Source organism: Narcine bancroftii, chromosome 1, assembly GCF_036971445.1.
Source record: "Narcine bancroftii isolate sNarBan1 chromosome 1, sNarBan1.hap1, whole genome shotgun sequence".
Taxonomy (NCBI): domain Eukaryota; kingdom Metazoa; phylum Chordata; class Chondrichthyes; order Torpediniformes; family Narcinidae; genus Narcine; species Narcine bancroftii.
The window spans coordinates 122,137,866-122,162,655 of record NC_091469.1 but is presented as its reverse complement, the minus strand read 5'-3'; the positions used below and the strand labels follow the sequence as shown (position 1 = coordinate 122,162,655).

The following is a 24,790-nucleotide window of genomic DNA, read 5'->3' as shown; positions in this document are numbered from 1 at the left end:
TTCTTTAAATTGAAAACTTTAAAAAATCCATAAAGAATGGAGACAATTCAAGAATAAACTAATGAAAAATATTATAAAAGATTTTCTGTGCTTCTATAAGCACATAACATGGATAAGACTACCAAGGATTAATGCGGGTCCCTGACAGAGAGGAGAGAATATTAGGCGACACGGTTAGTGTAGTTGTTAGCAGTTAGCGCAACGCTATTATATCGCAAGCGATCGGGACTGGTGTTCAAATTCATCGCTGCCTGTACATTCTCCCCTTGTTTGCGTGGCTTTTCCTGCACCATTCAAGACATACCAGGGGTTGTAGGTGAATTGGCTGTAATTGGGCAGTATGGGCTGAAAGGGTCTGTTACTGTGCTGTATGTCTAAAAGATGTATATTATGATGAACAAGGAAATATTGGAGAACCAAGGGTCCAAATAAAATCAACTAAAGTAAATCAGCATTAGTACATAAATAACTACTAGATAAATTAATGAGCCTGAAAATGGGAACTATTCCTTGGACTGGATGATCTATATTGCAGAGTTTTGAAAGGACTGGCTGTGGAGATAAGGGAAGCTCTGGTTTTCATCTGCTATAATTCTAGAAACTCAAGAATGGTTCATGCAGATTGCAGGGTAAGAATGTGGTTGGTCTGACAGAGAGTTGGGACATTACTGAAATCTACATTAAAGGATGTTACATCAAGACACGTAAACCTCTTGTGATGGGGGGAGTCAATATGGATTTATGAAACCACTATAATTTTTGACTAATCATCTCCAGTTCCTTGTGCACATACGTAATAGATTGGATGAGAGGAAGCCAGTGTATTTGGATTGTCAAAAGGTGTTGCAAGTTGTTAGAGGTTGTGTGCAGGAGGTTGGTGAACAAAGGCAGAGAAGGAATTGAGCTAATATGGTAACGTGCACTGAGAGTTTACTAACAGATTGAAAACTAAGAGCAAAAATAAACGTGAGCATTTCAGGTTGGCAGGCTTTGATAGATGGAGTTAAGGGATTGTTCAGAGGGGTGGCGGAGATCTGGAGTACTTAAGCACACTGAGCCTTTGTTCTTGAATTACCTACTAAGATGAATGATGAGCGATCTCACTGGAACAAACAAAATTCACATGGGGCTTGACATGGTAAATCCAGGGACAACTGGATTTTCTACAACCAGGAATCACAGTCTCTTGGGACTGAAATGAGGAAAATTCTTTTCACTCAAGAATGGTGAACCTTTCAAATTCTCCACTCTGAAGGCATGTGGAAGGCCAATCACTGATTTCATTTAAAATGGAGAATTCTGGATATTGGAGAAATTCAGATATATGGGAATGAATGGAATAGATGTACACCAGATGAAATTTGACAGGGTACCTGTATGCACTTTATCCCATTAGACATTAGAGATGCACATCTGGTCAGGATGCATCACTGCGCGATAAGAGGACTGCTCCACTCAAGACCACACGCAAGTGCAGAGAATTGTGAACACAGCTCAGACCTTCACACAAATCTGTCCCCTCCATCAACATTTCCTGCTGCCAACATATTAAAATACCCATTCCATCCTAGTCACACCCTCTCAACCCTTTTCCTGTTGGGAAGAAAATTCACAAGTATAAAAATTCGAGGTTAGTTTCTTTCCAAATGTTACCAGACATCTGAATGAACCTTACACAAGTAAAATTATGTTCCTTTTGCTCTGTACTAACTGATCTCTCTCTGCAACTCTGCAATGTATTTTACTTGCTGTTCTATACAAGAGATGTCTAGCTAGATGGCACGCAAAACATTCTCCCTGTACCTTGCTAGATCTAACAATAAAACTGAACTCGAATGGGACGTGAAGTTGTGTTGAGAGAGAAGATGGGCAATGATCCAATTTAATGGCAGATCAGGCTCTCGGGCCATATGATCCATTTGTCTTCCAAGTTCTTTTTATTAACTAATCTCCTGTATGGATATTTGTGACCCCCATGTTCATTGCAATGCCCTGTAAAGACACCCAAGGAATTTAATTGAAGATCAGTAGAAAGACACAGGAGGATATAGCACTAGCTTTCACCAGTTTATACCGCTAAATCCCACTTCCTCATTGCAGCAAAATGACAAGCTCATGTAAAAAAAAACTTTTGATCACAATTATAGAATAAGGGAAGTGGAACTGAAACAATACACGGGTCTTTTGCAATCAGAATTAAATGGCATAGACTCAAGACCAACGTTTTATATGCAGTTAAAGGTTACATAACAAGGAAATCCATTTTGTTATTCATTCCCTGCTGTTATTTGCACAGAGATTTAAAAATGAAGGTTTTTTTCACAAAGTTTACTTTTTGACTTTTGTCTCGTTGAATACCATGAGATGTGAAACTGAGGCAGCGTAGCTTCCTTTCACAGATGACGCTTGGTGTCAAATTCAGCAAGCACTTTCCAGAAGTGGTCCGAGAACTTGTCAAATTACACTGGTAAAACATACTGATTGAATGGTAAAGCATGAAACTACATTATGAAAAAAAAATTGGAACAGTTTACAAAAACCAGGCCATCCACCGGACAATGGAGCAGGAATATACTAAACCCTCAGCTTATTTATCTTCAGTTTCTTCTTTCATGTTCTTCCACAAGAGGAATGGAGCAACTCCCCCATGATTTTCAACCACACTAACTTTGCCAAATTCCTCTGCATCAACACTCTGACCAGGAACTTAACTGGCTAAGATCCAAAATATTGTGGCCGCAATGCAGGTCAGAGGCTAAGCAGTTTGTTACCTCCCTACCGCATTAAACCTTCCAACAGCATCATGACAGGTCAGGCATGCAGTGAAATATTCCTCACCAGTGTTCAGCTGTAATCACATACATGGTAATTGGTGCCCCATTCATTACCCTAAATATTTATTTCTTCCTCATGCCTTAACCACACATCATCTTCAAAATGTGCAGAAGAAACTCTCAGATGCTTTCCTTCATTTTGTACCTTCGAAACCAGAGTCCGCTGCCTTCATGACTACATTGAGGCCCAACACATACATATCCAAGGAGGTAAAATTGATTTCCAAGACAGCATTTTTAAAAACGACGTTTGTTTCGATTCTATTTTGCTTCATCAGCACAAAACTGTACATTCCGAACAACCATGAACATGAAAACATAATATTCCTGCTACAGCCTGAGTGTCTTTGAATCTATGATACAAGCACAGACAACTCTAATGCCTAATGGGATGAGGTACAATCGCATGGCAGCACGGTTAGTGTAGCAGTTAGCGCAACACTATTACAGGTTCGAATCTAGCACTGTCCGTAAGGAGATCGTGCATTCTCTCTATGACCACATAGGTTTCCTCTGGCTGCTCAGATTTCCACCCATATTCCAAAGACATACAGGGTTTGTAGGTTAGTTGGTCACATAGCTGTTTTGTAGCAGTGTGGGCTTGTGGCGTGTTACAATGCTGTACATCTCTATTGATATTGTGTGGTTTAAGGAAGTCATCTCATCATATCTATCTACCATTAAGATGATAACTACACTGAAAGGATTACAGATAAACAAAAGTTACAGCAAACAATTAAAACATTTTATGAAGACTCACTGTGCTCTTCTGTTGCTTCGTGTCCCACAAGACATCTTGGTAATGGCTTGCAATTGAAGAATTCACTTCCTGCAATTTGGCAGTTGGCATCAATAATGCTTCCAGTGTTTTATTGGGATCTTTTTTATCTATTCCATCATTGATAATTTCAGCTGCTAGGAGCCCTGTAGAGGGAGGGAACATCAAGACAAACATGACATTATTGTATTTGCATTGATTTCTATGGCAGTTCAAACTTGACTAATATTGCACAATAATCAAATACTAAATTATCTGCTGCCGATACATTCACAGTCAGCCTTTGAAATCAGATGCCACATACCAGCAACACAATGGAAAAAGGGCAACTTGCCTTCGCGAGTGTTGGAGAAACTCAGCAGGTCACGCAGCGTCCATAGAAAACTGTAGGCCGCTGACGTTTTAAGCCCAAGCCCCTCAGCAGGCGTGTCAAAAAAAATCAGGCAGATGCCGGAATAAAAAGGTGGGAGAAGAGGGAAAGTGGGAGGGGAAGTTACACAGGCTCACAGTGGGGAGGATAGAAGTGAAGAAGTGAAGTGCTAGGGGAAGAGCAGAAGGCTAAAAAAAAAAGCTCTTGGATAGAAGGAAAGGAAGGAAAAAGGCTGGGGCTTGGAGGAAGGGAGACAGAAGGATGAGGGAAAGAGAGAGGGAGTTAATGGAATTTTACGGTCAATATTGATACCGTCTGGACGGAGATTGGCGAGACAGAATACAAAATGTTGCTCCTTCAATTCACAGGTGACATAATCCTGGCAGTACAAGAGGTCATGGATGGACATGTCAGAAAGGCAATGAGGTGTGGAGTTGAAGTGGTTGGCCATTGGGAGGTGCTTGCTGTTGTAGCAGAGTACCCAACATAGCAATCTCCCCATTTGCCTCCTGATGTAGAGAAGGCTGCTTTGGGAGCATCAGATACAGTAAATGACCCCTACAAATTCACAGGTGAAGTGTTGCTTCACTTGGACGGGGCTCAAACAGAGGTGAAGGAGAAGATGCAAGTCCAAGCGGAACACTTCTTGCTGACACAGGAGTAGGTACCAAGTGGGTGATTGGTGAGAAGAGATGATTACATGAGGGAGTCGGAGAGGCAGTGATCTCCAAGGTCTATGACATGCCTTTTACTTTCTCTGGATGCTGTGTGACCTACTGAGTATCTCTCGCACTTTTGTGTACTGCACTAGACCCCAGTACCTGCATATTTTCTTGTTTACCAATATGTCTCTCTTGAAGTTTATTAGTAAATCAGGTGGTTTTATCTACAACTATCCAGTGTTTTCTTGGTCACTAATACCAACATTAGATATTTTTAAAACCCTTTGGGCTCCATGTCCCTGTTTTCAGAGACTACCAACAAGCGCATATACTCCATGTCCCTATTTTCTGGTTTTATACCCAACTACCAGCTGGTTCATATTGATTTTTAACCTTTCATACTGTAGTTTTCCCCGTGGACCCAGTCCGGAGTATATATTGTGAAAGGTTAAGAATGTCTGGAGTCCAAAGTGTTAAGGCATTGGATCTAAATTTTCACATCTGCCTTTGTTGGAGTAGAACTTGCACCTCTAAATCAATAAGAGGAAAACAAACAAATTTCCTGTGCCTCAATAATTCCATTTGGTTTGTTATCTGCAATTCAAATTGAAATTTTAAACTTGGGGATTTTCACTGCCTGAAATCTATATTGTAAGTTAATGAAAAACATTTCAAACAGTTGTAGTAAAAGTGTTTAGAAACTGTTCAGTCTCTGAACTGACCAAGTCATTATTTTTCATTTGATTTTGATGGCAATAGAAAGTGGATAACATTTTTCATTCATTTGATCACTATTGGTTTTGGTTAGATTTTTTTTTAAAAAAGAACTCTGTAAGTAATGTGACCTCATTTTTGCAAAGCTTTCTTGTTCAAACTACAAAATATAGACACAGAAAATTACCGAAGTATTAAAGCCAGAATCACCTGCCTGAAGAATTGCTTTTCCCCCCCAAGGGCAGTGAGACAGCTGAATGACTGCCAGAACAACTCAACTATTTATTTTAATATATGTTCCAATGTACTACGTATATGTATCATTTGTATGGCTCTATGCCTGTATATGTGTTTTCACTGTGGACCAGAGAATGTTTCATCAGGTTGTACTGGTACAATCAGGTGAAAAATAGATGAACTTGAACAAAGCAGTAAAATTCAACCTTCTACAAGCACATGCTCCAAGTGTTGTTATTGGCTCAGCCATAAATAACTCACAGATCGTCCATATACCTGCTGTAGATCCTGACGTTTATTCAAATCACCACAAAGGCAACTAATTTATTACAAGTACACAGTAGCAAGCTGTAATTTTAGATTCCAGAACTCACGCTCATTTTCTTCCTTAACTTGTGAATTGACTTCTTCAATGCAGGCCTGAATGTCATTCCAGCTCAAGAATTGCTGACCTTGCTCTGCGGCTTGTGCCTTCAGGAGAACCAGCATGTCTGCATACCTGAGGAAATAACATGAAATATAAAAAATCCTGAAACATTAATCTGGTTTCTCTTCTTCAAATTCTGCCTTCCCTGTTGAGTATTTCCAAGCTAGACTAATCTTCTGGAATTTTTCGAGGATGTGACGAGGAGGGTGGACGTGGGAGAGCCAGTGGATGTGGTGTACTTGGACTTTTAGAAAGCTTTTGATAAGGTCCCGCATAGGAGATTAGTAGGCAAAATCAGAGATTATGGTATTGGGGGTAGGGTGCTGACGTGGATAGAAAATTAGTTGACAGACAGGAAACGAAGAGTTGGGATTAACGGGCCACTTTCGGGATGGACGATGTGACAAGTGGGGTCCCGTAGGTCTCAGGGATGGGTCCTCAGTTGTTTATCATATATATTAATGATTTAGATAAGGGGATTATAAATAACATTAGCAAATTTGCAGATGACATGAAACTGGGTGGCAGTGTGAAGAGTGAGGAGGATGTCAGGAAAATCCAGGGGGACTTAGACAAGTTAGGATGCATGGAAGATGCAGTTTAATATGGATAAATGTGATGTTATCCACTTCGGTGGCAGGAACAGGAAGGCAGATTATTATTTAAATGGAGTCAAGTTAGGGAGTGGGGAAGTACAACGTGATCTAGGTGTACTTGTACATCATTCGCTAAAAGCTTGTATGTAGGTTCAACAAGCTGTGAAAAAGGCAAATGGCATGTTGCCCTTCATAAAAAGGGGAATAGAGATAGGAGTAAAGATGTCCTTCTGCAGTTGTACAGGGCCCAGGTGAGACCACACCTAAAGTGTCCAGTTCTGGTCTCCTAATTTGAGGAAGGACAACCTTGCTATTGAGGGAGTGCAGCATAGATTCACAAGGTTAGTTCCCTGGATGGCGGGATTGACATATGCCGAAATGTTGGATAAACTGAGGGTGTATATGTTGGAATTTAGAAGGGTGAGGGGAGATATGATTGAGGTATATAAGATTATTAAGGGATTGGACATGATAGAAACTGATTATATGTTCCCGATGTTGGGAGAGACTAGAACTAGAGGCCATAGATTAAAAATACAGGGAAGGACCTTTAGGACAGAGATGAATTTTTTTTTAATCCAGAGTTGTTGGTCTGTGGAATGCTTTGCCGCAGAGGGTGGTAGAGGCGGGTTCTCTGGATAAATTCAAGAGGGAGCTAGATATGGTTCTTGTGGTCAGGGGAATTAAGAGTTATGGGGAGAAGGCAGGGACAAGGTTCTGATAGTGGAAGATCAGCCATGATCTAAATGAATGACGGTGCTGGCTCGATGGGCTGAATGGCCTACTTCAGCATCTACTGTCTATTAGTTATATTAGTAGTAACTGAGAGGAAGCCTTTTTTAATTTTTCTCCTTCTTTTCCTTTAAATATTATTTCATTCTCAAAAAGGTTATTGATTATAGGTTCACAAATACTAATTACCACAATATGGTAGCTAAAACACCTGAAAATTTGACAAAAGCAGTGACTATAAAAACACCTGCAGCAACGAGAAGAACAGCACATGCAAACAAAACCACATGATTCAAAATGTCATAGTAATTGGGTAATAATGACAGCACTGACCGCAGAGCATTAGAAGGTTCCAAAAGTAAATTAGCATTGAGTTTTAGCCTTGTGGGTATATTGATACATGTAAGCTGGGCTTATAATATTTTTGCTGTTGTTATAACTATAGGGATATTTTAATAAAAACATAATACATTTCTGCTGAAACACTGACAAAGATTTTCTAGATATTTTGGTGTCACCCCATCTGATGGTGTCACTCGGTGCGGTCATCACCCCTCACCCCCCCGCACCCCCATCTAGTGACGCCAGTGTAGATTGATGACCTATCAGAACCAGGAAAAATTGGATAAAATTAGTTTTAGGTCACAGAAATGTGAAGGGGTAAGAGACCACGAGATTTTGTCTAACATAAGAGGGACGGTACTCACTGGAATTCAGAAGAATGAGAGGGATCTTATAGAAAAATATGAAAGTAATAGATAAAATATACACAGGAAAGTTGGTTCCAGCAGTAGGTGAAATTAGAACTGGGGGACATAGCCTCAAGATTTCAGGGAGTAGATTTAAGACAGAAATGAGGAGGTACTATTTTGCCCAGAAACCAGATAATCTGTGGACTTTTCTGCACAAAAGCAGGGGAGGCTGCCTCATGTGTATGTTGAAGACATAGTAGAGATTTCTGAACAGTAGGGAAATTAAAGGTTATGGTGAAAAGGTGGGCAAGTGGAGTCAAATCCATGGCCAGATCAGCCACGATCTGAAATGACGGAGCAGGTTTCATGGGCTAACTGATCTACCTCTGCTCATGTTTCGTATGTTCTAACGATCATTAGATTCTTTCTTCCCTATCTCTGCAAAACACTATCCAGAGGCCTTCAAAAATCTTATGCAATGATCGTCCTGACACCATTTGCAGATATGGGCTTACTTTTCAATGGAACCCTAACTTTCTACATCCACTCCTGCAACCTCACCCCATACCACTCTGATTTACATTAACATAACATAACAACATAACAATTACAGCACGGAAACAGGCCATTAGGCCCTTCTAGTCCGCACCGAACCAAACACCCCTTTCTAGTCCCACCTCCCTGCACAATGTCCATAACCCTCCATCTTCTTCTCATCCATATACCTGTCCAACCTTTTCTTAAATAATACAATTGACTCCGCCGCCACTATTTCTCCCAGAAGATCATTCCACACAGCTACCACTCTCTGATCTCACATAGAATTCCATGGATACATAAAAACAGAAAATGCTATAAATACTCTACATTTCAGGCACATCTGTAGAAAGCGAATCAGAGCAAACATTTCAGCTTGAAGATCTCTCTCTTTATAAATGTCGCCTGACCAACATCGTACTTCCAGCATAATTCTCTGGTGTTAGGCTGTCTGTTAAAATCATACAAGTTGCAATTTCCTACAACTTATCAAGATGAGCAGAAGGCTGACCGATGATCTTCAAGACACTATGTCGTTCAGGTGGCCTCCATCACTCTCCACAGCAACTCACTCTGGCTACCAAACATCCTAATGCAGAATCACAGAACCCTGATACCAGTTAACCCAGACTCAATCTGGTATCTAGTAGCCCCATCCCATCAGTCCCAATCCCTTATCCTTTCCTCAAATAATATATCACTGCACTTAAAACACAAGGGAAAAAATACTGCACGACATCAAGAGCAAGTTAGCAGTCCAGGCAACAAGATTGGTATGTCCTTTCCATTACTGTACAGGCAAGTGGAAATATTTACAGTAGATTTTAAATTTACAAAGACAAGCATACTTCTGTGTAAACACACAGTATGGTTGGGATATGACTGTTTCATCTCCAACCCCACAAAAACTCCACTCATCAATAGGTCCAAAACTCAGCCAACCCCTACATTCTACAATCCTTCCTAGTGCATTAAATCTTCACAGTTAAAAAGCACAACCCAGTTTATTACCTATCCTTCAGCTAGATCTCCTCCCTCATTCTGCTCCTCCATCTCTGATACACTGTGTTTACCCAGCCCTTGCAGATATATCCATTATCCACCACCGTCCCACTTTTTCTGTTCAAAATCACATACCCCTCCCATGACTGGTTTCTCAACATTTCTTACCACTGCCATCCTTCTCCCTGCCAAGTGAGCTCCTCTTCCCCTCTGCCACAATTGTCTTTCAATAAAGCATTTAGGAATGTTCTACCAACTAAAAGAACAGTTTACAAGTGGAAAGTTTAACTGTGGCATTAGCTATTTTTTATCCCCTTTCTGTTTACTAGGGCACATTAGACTCAAGCTGTGCAGATGGTTGCACACTGGAACCGCTCAAGACTGGAAGCAGATGGCACTGGAAACTCAAGAGGAAACTGTTCAGCTCAAAGATGAAGCAATCAGTCAGGGTAGATGAGATAACTGCTTACATACAGAAGCAGAATTTTCCAATCACATGATTCTGAAAACTTATTTGGGAAAGGCCTTTTGAAGTTTTACTAAACAAACATTTGTAGTTTAAGAAGAAAGTTTAAATTGATAAAACAAAGCAAAAAAAAAATGTTAATTTCTACACAGTTAAGGTTCACATACCATAATTTTGGAAGAAAGAAATTGTGAAATTTAAATGTACATAGATACAGCATTTTAAATTAGAAATTCTTCCCAGAATGCATCCTGAAAAGTGGGGGTGGTGGAGAAACATGGTAGGAAGAAGGGAATGTGTAGGAGGAGAAGTTTAGGAAATCATCAATGATTCAAGATGGAGATGCATTAAGAAAGAAGGTTGGGTGAAGTTTCCACCAAATATTTCAGCAATAAAATTTTAGTAATCCTAATGTCCAACCAAAAATTAAATAACATTGAGCACAAAAGATGTACATAAGTAACAAATATTCTAAAGTAAATTATTTCAATGACAGAAACTAATCAAACTACTCCAGAGCGAAGTTAGTGGATGAACAATGCATTTTTATGGAAAGATCCACATGAGAAAGAAGGGTCAAATTAGAACCAGGCCCCTTAATTACTCTATTTGTTTTTCCTCAAGAAAAGGAAATACTATTGTCTTTACCTCAGAAGCAAATTTTTGCTTTTACCTCAATGATAGCTCAATGGGCAATTCTAATGAAATGGAAAGACAGCGCCCCACCTACTCATACTCAATGGTTACAGGAGGTCATGTTTAGAAAAAAATCAGAAATATTGTTAAATATGTAAAGGTGAACTTTTATAAGACCTGGGGCCCATTCATGGAGTATTACATAATTTAACAAATTAAGGTGTTTTGGATACTCCTGGACTGGGCTGTCTGGTCTCTGAATGTCGTCCTTCATTTCCTATGTATATTAGATATGCATTTGCCTTGTTTAGAGGGAGGGGTTTGATTAATAGGTTTTTCTTTCCTTTTTTCTTTTTTAATATTTTGATATAATGGGTGCACACAATTTGTACTATGCACAATCAGGTTTTATTTGAAATGTACAAATTATCTGTCTTTTCTTATTCCACTTATGTATTGGATTTATAGGTGTGTATTTTTTAAATTAAATTCAATAAAAATATTTTGAAGGAAAGAAAATATTATTATTATAAACTTAAACTAATTTATTTTGGTGGAAAGAATGTACTTATAACTCCAGTGTAGTGCGTCGAATGACTCAAAGACTTGTTGACTCAAACCAAGGCTTTTATTAACAAAAGACTGGAGCGTAGTACATTGAGGTCGATCAGTCCAGACTGATCTGGGTCTGGTTAGGAGCATCCCTTTATGACCTGCCGGTGGGTGTGGCTACAGCTCTCAGCCAATCACTATTACTATATGTAAATATATATTGGCGATAGTATCCCATACAGAAATATGATTATGTTGGCGAAAGTGTAGAAAAAACATTGTCATATGGTCCTCTCAGGTTTAGATGCTATTTTCCTCTGCAAAGACACAAACCAAAGAATATCCTCCTTTCTTGAAAACAGGCAAAGCAGAAGTTGCAACACTGACAGTTAGAAACCAATTTAAAAGAAAGCTGAGGTTAAAAAGCAGTCTAAGTCAGGTCAATAAATTGGGCAGATGTGACTTAACATCAATACACGTTGGATAAAACATTTCTGTGGGGGTCAGAAAATCACTATAAATGAAGAAAACATCAAATTCCTTCTTCGTGCAAGGAGAGCTGGAAGAGGATACAAAAACAGAGCTCTTACTTATAAAATCCAAAGCAAGGATGTATTGATAAATCAGTACGATGCAGACTGTAGTTTCGGACACTCCATTATGGAAAGGAGACACAAAAGCCTTGCATATTACAGCACAATTACCCTTTTTTTTGAAAACAGGAATAGTTCCGGAGGGGTGGTAGCGAAGAGAAAAGAGAGGGTTGATGGAGTAAGTCACAACCTACAGAGCTCCTGCGAATTGTAGTAATAAAGTATCATTTAACAGCAATCCAGGCACTGTCCTTCCATTTTATTAAAGCTGGCAGTGCTATTAAGTATCGGGGGTGGACTTTGAAGAGTTGAAATGCCTCAGAAGAATGCCTAAAATTAAAGGACAGCTTGCAGCAACCCCAGAGGCCTACCCAGCCGACTAAAGCCTCAATTTCACCTGATCCTGTCTCTCCGGGCAGCTCACTCTTAGATGAGGAAGAACAAGTAATTGACTTCAAGCAGCTAAAGCTTGCAGTGCTGAGTGAACTTCGTAAAGATATTGTAAAGACCATTAAAAGACTAGCTATTGGAGAAGAACTAGCTGCCCTTAAGTCGAATTAGAAACTATAAAAATGGAATTCGCAGCCGAGAAAGACTCCAGAGACACCAGATTGAAAGAAATTAAAGATAGTATTAGAAAGTTCAAAGTTGGGGTGCACTGATGACATCTGCTCAATGCAAAAGAAGATTAAAAAGCTCACGGCTGATATGATAAAGCTGGAAAATAGATGTGAGGATTTGGAAGTGAGGTTCTAGAGAAATAACAAGATAGTGGAGGGTTCCCAAAGGAGCTGAGAGCATGAGTAAAAATTCACTATCAGCTTTATTAAAAGTTGCATTCAGACTGGACAAAGAGCCACCAGTGAACTGAGCACACACCATACCTTACAGCTGATAGGGAGGACCAGGAGAGGGCCCATGGGCCACAGTGGCCAGATTCACTCATACAGTGATTGCGTAGATGTCCTACACTGTGCCAGAGAAAGCTGTGAGGTAAAACTGACAGAGGTGTCACACAGGAACTGGGTACCATGCAGGGGTTCTGATACAGGTTAATATACCCAGCCTGACTTTGGATCACTTACGACAACGAGGTAAAGGATTTCCTCTCAGCCGAAGAAGCAAGAGTGTACGTCAAGATGATTAAAGTGTGAGTGCAATGGGGCGCTGCCACTTGTTGGGCATTCTGATTTTAATCTGCAGTTACCAAAGTTGTTAAGATTGTTAAGGCAGAATTCCAAGACTTGTATAATACAGCATTACTACTGTTAAATATATATGTAAATTTATTGGGCTGAATGATGTACAGCTGACCGAAGTGCCTTGCAAAGTGCCTGTAATTATAATTTTAAAAATTCACGGGAGGGATGGTATTAGGTTTCACTCTCCAAATCCTTGACACTTAGAGAAGGTCATTTGGTCCATGTGGATGTAAAGTGTTGTCCCCACGGCTTATACAGGGATGAGTGTAATAAGTATGTGGTGTGTATGCAGCTTTATTTGTGCAATTTGTTTGAGGGGGGGGAAATTGGGGGACACCACCTTGGCGCTTACACTCAATGAAGGCGGTACAGACCACTCCAAGCACTCCTGGTGGGTGGTGGGGGTGCCCGTCAGTCACATTTCTCAGTTGGAATATCAGAGGAAATAAAAGCTCTATCAAAAGATCAAGTTTTCTCCCATCTCAACCGGTTAAATGGAAATTGAGCAGCAACTGTGGGAAGATGCTATTGAGAGAATTTATTCTACCATCTCCTGCACTCACTTGGGACTCATTCAATTCAAGGTGCCACATGGGATTCACTTTTCTAAATCTAGACTGTCAGCCATTTATCCTAAAATAGAGGACAAATGCAATAGGTGTAATGGCTCCCCATGCCACATAAATGCTTTATCAGTTCCCCAAAATATAAGGGTTTTGGAGCAGAGTCTTCAGCACACTATCAGAAACATTTAAGGTCAATTTGTAACCATGCCCATTGACTGCAATATTTGGAATCTCTGCCAACTTCCTAAATTCCCTGTAGAAAGACGCAACAGCATTTACGTCCCTATTAGCCTAACAAAACTTGTTATACTAAAAGTCTGTCAGGGGTCCTTTTATTACTCATTGAATTCAGGACATCAGTTTCTTTATTAAACTGGAGAAAATCAACTACACATTAAGAGGGTCCACCGGAATTTTTTTTCTAAATGGCAACCCTTTATGTGTGTTTTTCTCCTAATTTCCAGTGCTTACAGAGTAAAAGACTACCTGTGGGACGGTTGTACCAGTACAATTGGTAATATACCAATGATAGTGTCAGCAAAGGTGCCAAGGTGATTAGGGGGTGGGGGTCCGAGCGTGTATCTGAGAGTGTATGTGAACATTTGTGTATATGTGTGTTGTTTAGGGGGTGGGGGTCCGAGCGTGTGTCTGAGAGTGTATGTGAACATTTGGATATATGTGTGTTGGTTTAGTGGGTGGGGGTCCGAGGGTGTATCTGAGAGTGTATGCGAACATTTGTGTATGTCCGAGCGTGTATCTGAGAGTGTATGTGAACATTTGGGTATATGTGTGTTGGTTTAGGGAGTGGGGGTCCGCGCGTGTATCTGAGAGTGTATGTGAACATTTGTGTATATGTGTGTTGGTTTAGGGGGTGGGGGTCCGAGCGTGTATCTGAGAGTGTATGTGAACATTTGTGTATATGTGTGTTGGTTTAGGGGGTGGGGGTCTGAGCATGTATCTGAGAGTGTATGTGAACATTTGTGTATATGTGTGTTGGTTTAGGGGGTGGGGGTCCGAGCGTGTATCTGAGAGTGTATGTGAACATTTGTGTATATGTGTGTTGGTTTAGGGGGTGGGGGTCCGCGCGTGTATCTGAGAGTGTATGTGAACATTTGTGTATATGTGTGTTGGTTTTTCTGTTTAAAAGAAAATTGGAGCATAATGTACATCTGTATAATGTGTAAAATTTGTTTTTGATACTCAATTAAAAGATTTTGGGAAAATTAAGGAACAGTTCAAGGAGCTGATCAACAAGCAGACTTAATAAAGCCAAGATTGGTCGTCTTTACAAGTTGTGAAGCCTTTGACAAGGTTATGATGTAAGATTAATTTTCTGACCAAAGTCAGCAATGAAAGGATCACCAATTCAAAAACTAGTATTAACAAAATGAGACCTGGTGTTGTGGAAATTTCCTTACACAGGATCGTTTCACAACAGGAAGGAATTCAGTTAAAAAATGGTGCTTCATTGAAGGTATAGTTAACATTTGAAAACAATAAAAGTGTCAATGACATGGATTTGAATTGATGATGAACAAGGATGAACACAAGGCATTTACATATTATAATAAAATGAACTTATGAACAATGATTGCCAAAATAAATGGTCTTGAATTAAAATGCAATGGGTGTCCAAAACGCCTTACATTCTTTGATAAATCCAACTTCAGGAGACGAGATCAGTTGTCATCAAATATTTATGGTCTTTGCGTTTTTGCGTCAAATAGAAATTCCAACAAATGGATGCTTTACCTGTTAGTATTACTCCCTCAATCTCTCCATCACTCATCTACATTAATATCACCTTACATGGCTTGGTATCAGATTTTATTTGATAATACACATTAAGTGGTTTGGGCAGTTAACTATGCTAAAGGTGCAATCTAAATAAAAGTTGCTATTGCTGCTGGGAGCCAGATTGACTGATCTCTCCCCTCCCCCACCCCCTGTGAAAATATATATGGTGGAAATCCATCATCCATAGTTTGGAAATCTTGGCTCACTTAATAACCCATTGTGAACCCAGGGATCAGAGTCCAAGTGGGATGGTCGAGAGTGTGCTTGGAATTGGGAGCCATCTGAGGGTTGCGGGTGTGAGTTCAAAATCCCAGGGGTCAGGACTGTGGGCAAATATGCAGCTAGAGCCAAGGTCTGGAGCGTTTGTACATTTCCTACTCCCTTTAAACTCACAAGTGTCACTAGAAAATTCATTATACCACTGTGTAATATGCAGAAAAAAAGTAAAATAAAGTGCATTTGGATGGTATCATCATACATCCAACAGTCAAAATAATCTGCTGGTCCAGTACCAAAGTTCCAAGGATGTCAGATTTTTGGAATTTTACCACATTACAGATAGTAATATGGCAAGTAACTATAACATTTAATGAGGCTATACTCTATTGGCTTCCATTAAGAGATGCCTGAAATGCCACTTCCTTACATCCTGATATTTGTTTCCTGATGAATCAGGTATCACTTACACTGGTATCTCAATGGCGGAGATGTCACCACGACTGGTTAGTCGCGGAAACTTGAGCAACTCGGGAGACCTAAAAATGGCTTTCGCTCTCACCAAGGTGACATCCGAGACGTCTCCACGACGTCTCCAGACAAGGTGACAACCAATTCGCCCAGCAGCTGCAGTGACGTCGTGGAGACTAATTTTGTCCGCGACATCGCTGCAACGTCTGCTCGGTCTCCAGCAGGACTCGGAGACGTCGCGGACAAAATTAGTCTCCGCGACGTCGCCGCAACTGATGTAGACTGGAAAAAGTCTCCAAAACAATCGAGCATGTTTGAATTTCTCGCGACTCCTCGGAGACTTGACTAGTCTCCAGGAGACGTCGCAGAGACTCGAGTCGCCACCAGGTTGCCACCTAGCCTCCAGGCCAATGAGATAGGCCTTTTATCCCCATACATGTAATTTCTTCAGTCTGAGATCACTGTGAATGCAGCACAGAGTCTGAAAAGAGCAATGAGATAAGGGCCTCTTAGAGTAACATACCGCTGGATATTTTCATCATGCAAGTTGCTCACTCCAATGGATGGGCTGATGAGGTGTCCTATCAGGGATTGAATGTCGTTCAGTGCCAATGCTTCATTCAGTCTAGCTACTGCGGATAACATCTCCACTGCAATAGCAAGTTCTTCATGTGTCAGCTTCCCCTGCAAAAGTGGTGAGGAAAAAAAACAAAGACATGACTGGCGGTAAACTTCTACATCAAGTTTGGCTGTGTTACTGTGGACCTTTAATTATTTTAATGTTTGTAGCAATTCTACACATGCTCTGCAGCACCACAATTTAAGTGCTGTCTTTTAGGTCCTTAAACTTATGTCACTCAGAATTCACGATGACTTCACATCTAGAACAAGACTGTCATGAAGTCTGGAGCCATTGGAAGTAGAGACCACTCAATAATCAACAGGTAAGCGATGGGGATTTGGTGTCACTTAACAACACAATAAAATTGCAAATAAGAGTAGAAGGTTGGAGCATAGTTGGCCAGAATGTTTGCGTTCTGGACAATCTTCCACACTGACAAGTTGATGCCAACATTGTGACTACCTTGGGACATCTTGGCTGGAAAAATGGATAAATCTGGAACATGCCTTCAATGTCAAAACACAGCCAGCTGCCTTTGCAGCAAATGGTGCTCTCAACCATATCTTGGTATCCACATGGAAGGAACTAAATAGAAATGGTTCAGTCAGAGGTGCTTGCTGCATTCGTGTGATGAGTTAAGTCTTCAGTGGGGATCGAGATGCTAGTTATTATCACACATAACTGGATACAGCAGAATTGTAAATTTCATTTGATCCACATTGTGTTGCTTCCATTAATTAGCATGCAACCAAACATCAGTTATAGCGTTATAGCGTTATCAGTTATGGCCTAAGCTGCAAAATACTAGATAGTGTAAACTAAACAACATGGTTACATGATCTATCTTTGTATGTGGCTAAAAGAAAAGAAAAAGCTGATCAAAACATTGTTTAACTTAAATCAATTCTAATGGAGGAAATAAAAATTCTGGAGGAAACAATGAGAATGAGGCAAACTTGTCTCGGTCCTAAAATCACTTTTGAAACAGCTTTTTATTGCTCTTCAACGAAACAAGGCCATCACTACCATAAACAGCCGCGGTTTTCAGCAACTTCCTGTTTGACAATGTTGTTCAAAATCTGAAGTCTAATTAGTGACGTGACAATGGCAAGAATCACTAATGATCAGTTTACTGCAGAGGAGAGGGAATACAGTAAAAAAAAAACAGTATCTGGCACCTACAGGGATTGTGAATTTTCCGGTTGCCTGACACACACTCTTACAATACTTAATTAATACACCTGGATTAAGAATAAACAGTTTAAAAGACAAAGGACAGTTGAGAATATAAAGCAATTTGGAAATAAAAAAAATCAGTATTGTAGTCCTTAATTCTGTATAGCTCACTTTAAACCGGCAAATCCCACTCCTAACAACAAGTTCTACCTCAGTACTCCTGGTTGCAGGCACTGTAACAGCATTGCATTAACTGTGCTGTTGTCATAATTAATCCCACCCCCAGGTTTACAGAGAAACCTTACTAATATACTTAAAATCTCATAAAGATAGAGACTCTTACTAGGCAGGGACAGAGAGACACTTTGGGAGAGTCGACCTAGTGGCGAGCGGCATCAGCCGGCTCTTCATCCCGGGCGCCACTATTTTATTCAAACACATCTTTATTCAATCAGCTGCTGCAGGGGGTGCACGGTGGGGCACTCCACTGGCTGAATGTTTTCTCCCAGCTTCACCAAGGGGTTGTGTGTTGCTTCGGAGAACATTTACTTTTACAATTTTAAACTTTCGTTAAAATGTCTATTTATTTATTTCCTCAAAATATTTTTATTTGGTTGCTTGAATTCTGGATAACGGGGATTTTTACTGCATTTGATTCAAGATACTTTTCTTCCCATTTTATAAGCAATTACTACAGGTTAACCCCCACCATTTACCTCAGGATTCTGACTCTGTAGGTTGGACAGCTCCAGCTGATACAGGTCAGCCATGTGCGGATATACAACAGGCAGCTGAGCCTCTGGCATCATCAGTGCATTCACAGTCTGCACTGCATCATTGCTGTGAATTGCAGCATTTATCTTTTCAACAGCTTCAAGCTCTTTATAAATAATAGAAACAAAGTCATTTGTTGCAGAATCTTTCATAACAGGTTATAATGCAATAAAATGTGATACAAGGCAGAATAACACATTCCCTTTCTGGCATTGGTACAGGTAATAGTCAAATAGCCCCTAACAATGTGGTGGCTTGGTCTCATTGCTCTGTTAGTCCCCTGTAACACTGCAAGTTAATTTTCTGCTGGTGCCAAAATTAAACTGGAGGAACTCAGTGTGTCAGGCAGATTGTGTGGAGGCTAAGGAAGTTGACATTTTGGATCAAGACCCTACAAGAAAATTTTGCAGTAAATATTGGTCATTATCTGACTCCACAGATGCTGACCGTCCATCGAGTTCCTCCAGGTTTCAGCATCCTCGTGAAAGGCAGCCAACATCACCCTGGCTACAACCTCTTATAACCATATAGCCATTACAGCATGGAAACAAGCCACCTCGGCCCTTCTAGTCCGCATCGAACCAAGTACTCTCCTCTAGACCCACCTACCTGTACCCTGCCCACAACCCTCCATTCCCCTCCCATCCATATACCTATCCAATTTTTCCTTAAATGACAAAATGGACCCTGCCACCACTACTTCTCCAGGAAGCTCATTCCACACAGTCACCACTCTCTGAGTAAAAAAGTTCCCCGTCATATTACTTGTAAATTTTTGCCTCTTAACTCATGACCTCTTGTTTCAATCTCTCTACCCTCAAGGGAAAAAGCCTATCCACATTAACTCTATCTATCACCCTCATAATCTTAAATACTTCTATCAAATCCCCCCTCAACCTTCTACGCTCCAAGCAATGAAAACCTAATCTGCTTAATCTTTCTTTGTAATCTAGATGCTGAAACCCAGGTAACATTTTAGTAAATCTTCTCTACCTTGTTGATATCCTTCCTATAATTTGGGGACCAGAACTGCACACAGTATTCTAAATTTGGCCTCACCAATGCCTTGAACAGTCTTATGTATTCTATGCTTTCACTGCTAAATTCAGGCAGGAGGAACAGAAGCCTGAAAACCTGTGTAAAATTGGAGAATATCCCATAACCCCCTCCACTATCACTTTTCCTCATCACTTTTCCTCCCCACCACCTTCCCTTCCTTTTCCTATCAGAGAGCAACCCTTGGCCCTCCCCTATCTCTTCTCAGTCTCTCCCCCACCTGAATCCACATATGACCTGTTATCCTGTGCCCATTACTCTCCCTGACCATTTTATTCAGGCATCTGCCTATTTCTCCTTGTACCTGATGAAGGGGCCAGGCCCAAAACAGTGGTTACCCTTTCGATGCTGAGTTTCTCTGGTACGTTTGTGGATTGCACTCCTCTCAGCATACTTGACTATGAGGAAAATAACCCAGCTTTTTCAGTGGAACTCCCTCATGTTTGGAACAGCCTTAATTCCCTTCTGTATGTTCACTGGGAATTTCAACTCTTCCACCATGCACCATCCTCCCCAACCAGAAGCAATGCCAACAAGAACCACTGATCATTTTCTCTCACAAGCTCCCATCCTTGGGGGCAAAAAATTAAACAGAGTTCACACAAATTCAACAAAATAAACTTACTAAGTTTATGGGCTCTGGCCTGGTCATTGGAAATGCTGATACCCGTTTGAAGATCATCTTTATTAAGCATGCCAGAAAAACCCTCTTCCTGGGAAAAGCGCAAGGATAAAATGTTCATGTTTCAGATGCACATTTAATAATGCACTTTCATCAATCTTACTTATTAGATACACCAACCATTTGCTGCCTTGTGCAGATTGCTCTGAGTACTAACACAAGTCATGTTTCAAATGTACATTCTACTGATAGATTTGTACTCAGAATGGGTTGGGCTGGGTCATGCTGTGCTAAGATGGGACTTTCTCCAAGTTGGTCTGACTGGTGTCAGCGTTACAGGGCAGATGTCTGGTTGAATCAAGAGCAAGGTGCTGTATTCAGCAAACGAGAATGACCATTGGTGTATCAGAACTTGGGGACGGTTTCTTGGGCATATATTTCAATTTTTAATCTCTCAATGGTCATATAGAATGCAAACAGTCCCAACTTGCTAAGCTCTCTATCTGACCTAGTCCCATATTGAGCTTTGCTTCTAAACCCTTGCTATCTATTACCTGTATAAGTGTGTTTAAATGTCGCATCCATACCCTCTAGAAGGTCATTTCACAAACCCACCAACCTGCGGGAAAAAAGTTTCTGCTCAGGCAAGTCACCTCTCACCTTAAATCTACATTCTCTATCTAAATGACTGTGTCCTTTTTCCTTATTCGTGCCTGTCACGAATTTATGAACCTCCACAAAGTTACTGCTCAGTATTGCAGAGCACAAGAGAGTCTCCGCCTATCCAGTTTCTTCTTATAATTTAAGCCTTCTAATCCTAGCAACATCCTCATAAATCTCTCTGTATCCTTTCCAGCTTAACAACATCCTTCTAATAGCTGGGTGACCAGAACAGCACACAATAGTCAAGTGTGCTCTCACCAACGCCTTTTATGGTTGGAACATGTCAACCTAATGTCAACTCAACACGCTTTCCAATGAAGGCAAATATGATCACAGACCCCTGATAAGTTTAAAAAAACCCTCCACTGCCTCCTTCAGACTCCTTCCACCAAATTTGCTCAGTCTGAAACTATAGCAAGCAACAGTTGAAAGCACTAGAAATGGCAAAATACCCTGAGATAAAACAACATGGCAACCACTCAAGATTAATGGATTAATGTATCTCTGCTTTTAATGTTTATATGCTAAAAAATGAATAAATCAAAACATTCACCCTCGGGAACTATGTGTCATGTGAGGGACTTGACATGAAACCAGAAGATAGAAGGGTAGAAGCAGGCCATTTAGCCCATCAAGTCTGCTCTGCCATTCCATCACGAGCTTATCTATTCTCCCACTCCTCTGCTGTCTTCATATAACCTTTGATAGCCTGATAGATACCTATTAATCTCCGCCTTAGATACACCCAACAACCTAGCCTCCACAGCTGTGGCAGTAAATTCTAGAGGTTTACCACACTCTGGATAAAGAAATTCTTCTGCATTTATGTTTTAAATGGACACTCTTCAATCCCAAAGTAGTGCCCTCTTGTCCTCAAGTCCTCTACCACGGGAAACATCTTTGCCACATCTACTCTGTCCAGGCCTTTCAACATTTGAAATGTTTTTACAAGGTCTCCTCTCATTCTTCTGAGCTCCAAGAAGTACAGTTCAAGAACCATCAGTCATTCCTCACATGCTCATTCCTTTATTCCAGGATTAATTCTTGTAGATCTTCTCTGAACCCTCTCCAAAGTCAGCACATCCTTTCTGAAATAAGGAGCCCAAAACTGTACCCTGTACTCCAAATGAGGCCCTACCAATAGCATATAAAGCCGCAACATCATATCCTTGCTCTTGTATCATATTCCTCCAGATAGGAAGGTCAATATTGCATTCACCTTCTTCACCACTGACTCAACCTGATCAACCTTCAGCAAGTCCTAAACAAAGACTCCCAAGTTGCTTTGCACCTCCGAATTTTGTATTTTCTCCCCATCCAAATAATAGTCTGCCCGCTTAATCCTTCTACTAAAGAACATGACTGCACACTTTCCAACAATGTATTTTATTTGCCACTTCTTTGCACATTCTCCTAAATTGAACAGTCTCTGCATCCTCTCTATTTTCCCCTCACTATCTGCCCTGCCACCTATCTTTGTATTATCTGAAAACTTAGCACAAAGCCATTTATTCCACAATCCAAATCATAAATATTCAACATGAGAATATATGGCCCCATCATCGAACTGTGCAGTAGCCAACCAGAATAAGATCCCTTCATTCCCATTCTCTGTCTCCTGCCGATCGGCAATGGTCTATCCATGCTGGCATCTCTCATTTTGTGAGCCACCCTCATGTGCAGCACCATGCAAAATGCCTTTTGAAAGTCCAAATATACCACCATCAACTGATTCTCCTTTGTCTTGACTGCTTACGGTTTCCTCACAAAACACTGCAGTTGTGTCAAGCTACATTTTCCCTGAAGCAATCCATGCTGTCTTTAGCCCACCTTGTCATGTACCTTCAGTTACCCCCATAACTTACCAAACCTCAGATGTTAGACTAACAGGTCTATAATTTCCTTTCTGCTGCCCTTTCTATGCAATTTTCCAGTCCAATGGAACCTTGCCAGAATCCATTGATACTTGGAAGATCATCACTAGTGCCTCCACAATGGCTATAGTTACTTTTTTCAAAACCTGAGAGTGCATTTCATCTGGTGCGGGAGACATTTCTACCCAGACCTTTAAGCCTCCCAAGCATCTTCTCTCTGGTGATCGTGACTGTGCTCACCTCTCTTCCCTGACAGTCTGGTATAATGTTAACGTCTTCACAGGGAAGACAGATGAAAAATATTCAGTTACTCTGCCATCTTCTTGCCTCCCATTATAATTTCTCCAGCGTCATTTTCTATCCAGTCCTATATTTTACTTGATTCTTAAAATACTTTAAAAAAGCTTTTAATATTTTTGATATTATTTGTTATCCTCTTTACAAAGTTAATCTTTTCCTTCCTAATGACTTTCTTAGTTGCCTCCTGTATGCTTTTAAAAGCCGCCCAGTCCTCTATCATTCTACTAATTTTTGTTTCCTTGTCTGCCTTTTCTTTTGTCTTTACATAGAAACATAGAAAAACCTACAGCATGATACAGGCCCTTCGGCCCACAAGTTGTGCTGAACATTGTCCCTACCTTAGAAATTACTAGGCTTACCCAAAGTCCTCTATTTCTCTAAGTTCCATGTACCTATCCAAAAACCTCTTAAAGGACCCTAATGTATTAGACTCCACCACCATTGCCGGCAGCCCATTCCACGCGTAAAAAACGTACCCCTGTCATCTCCTCTGTACCTACACCCCAGCACCTTAAACCTGTGCCCTTTTGTGGCAACCACTTCAGCCCTGGGAAAAAAGCCTCTGACGATCCACACAATCAATGCCTCTCATCAACTTATACACCTCTATCAGCTCACCTCTCATCCTCCGTTACTTTGGCGTCTCTTGCCACAACTGGGTTATTTTTATATTCAAATATTTTTTCCTTCTTGAAATATGCTTGTCCTGCACTTTTCTTATTTCTCGCAGAAACTCCAGCCATTGCTGCTCTGCTGTTGCCTCTGCTATCGTGCCTTTCCAATGACCTTTTGCCAGTTCCCCTCTCATACCTCTGTAGTCCCCTTTGTTCCACTGGTATAGTGACAACTTTGATTTTAGTTTCTCCCTCTCAAACTGCCGGGCGAATTCTACCATTTGATGATCCTAAGGGGTTCATTATACAATACCCAGTCCAGAATTGCTATTTCCCTGGTTGGCTCAGGTACAAACTGTTTATAAAGAAGCCATTGCATATGCATTCTACAAATTCTCCCCCTTTGGACCAAGACCTAACCTGGATTTCCCAACCTACTAGCTCGTTAAAATCCCCCGTGACTATAATAATATTGCCCTTCTGACACACCTTTTCTATTTGCTGTTGTAATCTGTTGTCCATATCCCAGCTACCTTTTGGAGGTCTTTATATAACTACCAACAGTGTATTCTAACCCTTGCCATTTCTTAACTCTACCAACAATGATTCTATATCTTCTGAACGTATGTCACCACTTTCTAATGATTTAATGTTATTTCTTACCAATAAAGCCACACCATCTCCTCTGTTTACTTGCTTATCCTTTAATACACTGGCCTTGGACATTCAACTCCCAATGACACCCTTCGATTTGTCATGACTCTGTGATAGCTACAACACCATACTTGCCAATCTGTAGTTGTTTTACAAGGTCATCAACCTTATTTCTTGTGCTGTGTTCATTTAAATAGAAAAGCCCTGTACTTGTCACTTTTTTGACCCTGAATCATTGCAACTCATCCCCAATGGCTGCAATTTTGCCCTACCTGCCTGTCCTTCCACAAAAACATCCTTCCAGCTGCCTTTAATTGTTCGCCAACTGCCTGTTCATCTGCCTCTTCACTTTGGC

The 24,790-nt window shown here is 40.6% G+C and overlaps 1 protein-coding gene across 6 annotated transcripts in view; it reads right to left on the bottom strand.

Annotated features, from left to right (window-relative positions):
• Window positions 1-24,790, bottom strand: part of iqgap2 (IQ motif containing GTPase activating protein 2) — a 340,680-nt gene that overhangs the window by 116,396 nt on the left and 199,494 nt on the right. For all 6 annotated transcript variants that reach the window (XM_069937770.1, XM_069937765.1, XM_069937779.1 and 3 more), the window contains 5 exons: window positions 20,334-20,421; window positions 18,595-18,758; window positions 16,604-16,764; window positions 5,970-6,094; window positions 3,595-3,758 (listed from right to left, as the gene is read on the bottom strand). In XM_069937770.1, coding sequence (XP_069793871.1) covers window positions 3,595-3,758; window positions 5,970-6,094; window positions 16,604-16,764; window positions 18,595-18,758; window positions 20,334-20,421 — 702 coding nt within the window. The remainder of the gene's footprint in view (window positions 1-3,594; window positions 3,759-5,969; window positions 6,095-16,603; window positions 16,765-18,594; window positions 18,759-20,333; window positions 20,422-24,790) is intronic.